Genomic DNA, 5,120 nt, shown 5'->3' with positions numbered 1-5,120 from the left:
TAACAAAAGTCAAAAGTCAAAAATCTTTGTTCTATAGCACAACACTTTAGATCCATTGAGAATCAACACTTAAGTGCCATTAAGGATTTCTGTGTAAAATTTCATCCTGTTTGACTCACCTGTTTATGCTTTACGTTGAATATCAGTCAGTCACTTTGCAATATTATTTATTAGCTGAATGAATATTAACTTTCTTGGCAATTTTTCATTATATAAATGCTAGTTTCACTAAAGAATAAAATTCAAAATTTTAAGAGAACCTAGCCTTGTGCACTAGTATAACATTGTGTTCTTTTTTTAAATTTTAATTACTTGTAAATATCTTAATTAACATAATCTGTATTACCATATCAGATGCAGTGGCAGATCTTGTCATTGGCCAGCCTCGTAGTGTCGGTCGCTAGCCACGGCCGTGTGTCGGACCCGCCCTCCAGGGCTACGATGTGGCGTTATGGGTACCCAACACCAGCCAACTACGACGATACTGGCCTATTTTGTGGTGGCTTCGATCGTCAATACTCAGTAAATAATGGAAAGTAAGTACTTTTTATGTAAATCCTAACTAAAAAACAAATGTTCGTATTTAATTTCCATAAATCATATTTTTTGTATTGTGCATTTTTCTCCAAATGATACATTAATAATAAAATCTTAACAAAACATTAATGTTGGTCTCTGTTGCATCTAAAATTAATAATCAAGTACTAGAAATCGGCTTTCTAGTACGATGAGATGGCCTAGGGGTTAGAACGCGTGCATCTTAACCGATGATTTCATATTTAGTTTACTAAAGGAAAACATTGTCTTATTTCAATGAAACTCTATCCTCTATTTAAAGGAGGAAGCCTGTTTATGTTCTTGCTCTATACTTTGATATAGGTACTTAATGCTTTTTTATTAATTTTAGGTGTGGCATTTGCGGAGACGCGTTCGACTTAAGCGAACCAAGACCTCATGAAATTGGCGGCAAATACGGCTTGGGTATAATCGTCGCTGAGTACGAGGCAGGACAAGTGATCCAAACTACCGTCGAAATCACCGCATACCATCGTGGTTACTGGTACTTCAAGATTTGCCCTGACCCTAACACTAATGAACAATCCTGCTTCGACGAATACCTGCTTGAACTGGAAGACGGTGGAACCGAGTACTACCCGCCCAGCGTAGGCGAATACACAGTGAACTACCGTCTACCTAAAGACTTAGTTTGCGACCACTGTGTTCTCCAATGGAGATATGTAGCTGGCAACAATTGGGGTGTATGCCAAGATGGTTCGTCGAGATTAGGTTGTGGCAACCAGGAAACCTTTGGCGCTTGTTCTGATATTAAAATCACAAAGTCTGTAATTGATGGCGTGGTGGGCCCGATGCCAGTGGAATTGGACAATTTGTCTTAAACGAACTATTGCAAAGACTTTACGATTTCAGTACACTCGTCGAATTCATGGAGCTCTCAATAACAATTCGTCTAGTCAGATTTTATATTACTTCGTTTAATACGCATACTGATATCTTACGTTCATTTCATTATTTATGTATCTGTTATATTTCGACTATAACAGATTTGTATCGATTTTATAACAGATAAAAAATAAATAAATATTTTTAATTATTCGCTCATTGGTCGTAATTTATATAAAAGTATTATTGAAAATCGATTGAGAAAAATGAAGAAAAAATAAGTCACTAAATTGTTTTCCCTTTGTCTATTTATGGTATAAAAATGATAGTTGTTATTTTTTAATTATTTATGATTATTATTAAGCTATCATATATAAAAATGTTCTTTTTTCAAATTGTACTTTTTTTTAAATGTTGTATGTTATCCCTAAGTTAAGTGTTACTTAGTTACTTAACATTATTTATGAATTACGCTTCAAAAACTGCATTTATTTTACAACCTTACAACCAAGTTATTGAAAGCTTCATGATAAAAAGCGGCGATCTTTGAAGTCAATGTTACAAAATTAAATAAAAAAAATGTATACGCAACTTGTTTTTGATTGTCCGATAACATAATCCCTTTATTGTTTCCAAAAAGATTGATGCAATTAAATTATTCATTTAATCTACATTTATTGGTGGCAAATAAAGTTTTATGATTTCCGTTATTTATTGCAAAGATAAGATGTGTCATATTCTATAAAGATTCATCATTTGCTTTATTTATTTATTTAGAATTTTTCTTTATGCCTTAGGTGGCAAACGAGCAGGAGGCTCACCTGATGGACAGTGACTACCACCGCCCATGGACATCTGCAACACCAGGGGGCTTGCAGGTGCGTTGCCGGCCTTTAGGAAGGAGTACGCTCTTTTCTTGAAGGTTCCCATGTCGTATCGGTTCGGAAAAACCGCCGGCGAAAGCTGGTTCCACAAAGTGATTATGCAAGGCAGAAAATATCTAAGAAATCGCGCTGTTGTGGATTTTCGGACATCAATTTAGGACATTATAAGTATTCAGACCATCTACTTCATATATTGTAGGAAAGAGATAAATATTTTTTATTATGCCTATTGTAAACCGAATACTATGGTATACCTACTTTAATACGGGATCTCTTTGTGTAGTGTTTAGAAATAAAACATGGACTCGATTTATACCTTTGTACCTTTTACTGCGCAGACACGAATCAACCATCTCACATACTTCTTTAATAATACCCCCCTTACAATATACAATATCCCTCCGCCAATATTTACAAACTACTTAAAAAAAGTCTTAACATTTTTTAATATTTTTGGTTCTCGTTTTGCGTTTTGTTCTCGAATAAGCTATCTTCTAGTATATTCTGCAGGCTCCGCAAGCGATTCCTTCCTCCCCCGTGGAAATCGAACGACCAGATACTAAAACTTCATCAGAGTCAGTATCAATGCCTTCCACCATTTCTTCAGTGTCAATACTAACTGGAATTAATACGGTTTAAGAGCAAGAAGTATTGGCCGCTGGTGGCTATATGTTCGTGGCGTTTGGAATAATTGACTCCAATGCATAACTTACCGCAATGAAAAAATAAAATGCGATCACATCATATCACATAGAGCTTTAGTTTCTTAAACTTTACCGGCTCTGATAAGCCCCATACCGGGGCGTTTAACACCTAATATGGAAAGATCTTAAACACCCCGTATCACAGAAATGAAAAATATAAAAAATATTTCCGCTGCCAAGAACGCCAATAAAATTTCAGATCTCACCTGTGAGTCACACCCGAGTTACATCCCTAAGTCACTTTTGGATGTGCAATTTAATTTCTATGTTTTACTGTCTATTTCGACCGGTATATTGAATATTTAATAAAATATTTTCTTGTCTAAATATTGTACAAAATCTTCTAAAGAATATGGTGTATTTATTGGGATTATAATATAATAAAATTAATACAAACTCTACCTCCTTCTATGAATAAACCAACACGTTATTCTTCGATTTTTTTTATGGTATAGGTTGGCGGACGAGCATATGTGCCTGATGGTAAGTGGTCACCATTACGACAACTATTCCTTACATCGTCAATGCGCCACCAAACTTGGGAACTAAGATGTTATGTCCCTTGTGCCTGTAGTTACACTGCCTCGCTCACCCTTTAAACCGGAACACAACAATACTGAGTACTGTTATTTGGCGGTAGAATAACTGATGAGTGGGTGGTACCTACCCAGACGGGCTAGCACAAAGCCCTACCATCAAGTAAAATCGATATTTCATGAATGTCAGATGTGTTTGCGATCTTATGTAAGTATATAAAGACTCACGGCCTCTACCCACGCAAGGATAAATATATATAAAACGACGCCATTCAAGCAATTTCTTGAGACAAAATAAACTATAAAAATTAGAACTATATCAAATTAAAAAAAAGTTCTTTATGGCTTAATTACATTGCTGTTGATCACTTCTATAGAATATATTTTATTTGACAGCGTATCAGAAGCAAATGTAGAAGAATAGGTTCTATGAGGAAAAACTACGTAATAATAATCATTTAAAATGTGAACTACAGAACTTATAAGCTTAGATTTTAAATAGCAAAATAGGAATTGAAAAAATTTAAACACACGTGCCTTGCGTTGTGGAAGACTAACGAATATTCAAATATAGAACAAATATGTCTTCTTCTTTTGAGTATTTAATTACTGATATATATAACGGTTTATTATTCACCGCTATGGAACTTACATAATAATAATATTGTGATGTAAAAATAAAGCAGAAATAAATATAGTTACAAAAATAACGTCAAAAAGTTAACTCCACGGCGGGGAATCGAACCCCGGTCTCCCGCGTGACAGGCGGGGATACTCACCACTATACTACCGAGGATGATACGTAGATGTCCAAAATTTCATTAATCAGTGTCCGTCAATATTTATAATATTTTAGCGAATGGTTGATTATAATATTATATCACATACCTATGATAACGCTTGGTTCATTGTTCGGTAAATATATTTTTTATATATTTAACACAAGTCCGAAAAAATTTAACTTTTGATAAACAAATAAGTAATCGTCTTTTATATCGATGTTCAATTTTATATAAATGTTGAATTAAATTACTGTTTATATAATATTATGATTGTTTGATTTACTTTATTCTAATTTGCGGTGTCTGTAGACAGCGTCATAATATGAATTTTTAGGTTGTAAATTAATGACTGAATAAGAATTCCATGTATTTTTTATTCATCATCATTATCATCATCATTATCATCATGTCAGCCGTAAGACGTCCTCTGCTGAACACAGGCATCTCCCAATGACTTCCACTTTGACCGGTGAGTAGCTGCCTGCATCCAGAGATACCCCATACACTTGACCAGCTCGTCGGTCCATTTCGCGGGAGGACGAATTACGCTGCGCTTGCCAGTACGTGGTCTCCACTCGAGAACTTTTTTGCTCCATCGGCCATCAGTCCTTCGAGCAATGTGCCCTACCCATTACCACTTATCGCTGACTCGCTTCGCTACTTTAGTTACTTTGGTCGTCTACAAATCTCCTCGTTTCTGATTCGATCACGTATTTTTTATTCGTATGTTCAGAATTGGGTTTAGGATAGGATATTAAAACATGGTGAAGAAATATGCACATGTCTAATATCAACGAAATTCTGCCTCATATG

General features: G+C 35.1%; 1 protein-coding gene and 1 non-coding gene across 2 annotated transcripts; one reads left to right on the top strand and one right to left on the bottom strand.

Annotated features, from left to right (window-relative positions):
* The first annotated feature begins 328 nt into the window (after nt 1-328).
* Nucleotides 329-1,992, top strand: LOC124536827. The gene is made up of 2 exons (XM_047113449.1): nt 329-536; nt 908-1,992. The coding sequence occupies exons 1-2, from the start codon at nt 355-357 to the stop codon at nt 1,395-1,397; spliced, it is 672 nt and encodes a 223-aa protein (XP_046969405.1). The 5' UTR covers nt 329-354; the 3' UTR covers nt 1,398-1,992.
* A 2,257-nt stretch (nt 1,993-4,249) lies between these two features.
* Nucleotides 4,250-4,321, bottom strand: Trnad-guc. Its single transcript has one exon. It is a non-coding gene; the product is annotated as a tRNA-Asp (tRNA).
* Nucleotides 4,322-5,120: the final 799 nt, after the last annotated feature.

The sequence above is a fragment of the Vanessa cardui genome, chromosome 17, assembly GCF_905220365.1.
Source record: "Vanessa cardui chromosome 17, ilVanCard2.1, whole genome shotgun sequence".
Classification (NCBI taxonomy): domain Eukaryota; kingdom Metazoa; phylum Arthropoda; class Insecta; order Lepidoptera; family Nymphalidae; genus Vanessa; species Vanessa cardui.
Note: the sequence above shows the minus strand (reverse complement) of the source record. Positions and strands in the feature narration are given on the sequence as shown.

Excerpts from the sequence above, each read along its gene's own strand:
- LOC124536827 (XM_047113449.1), top strand. The coding sequence starts at position 355 with ATGCAGTGGCAGATCTTGTCATTGGCCAGCCTCGTAGTGTCGGTCGCT. Across the intron at positions 537-907 it reads TACTCAGTAAATAATGGAAA|GTGTGGCATTTGCGGAGACG; the intron begins GTAAGTACTTTT and ends TATTAATTTTAG.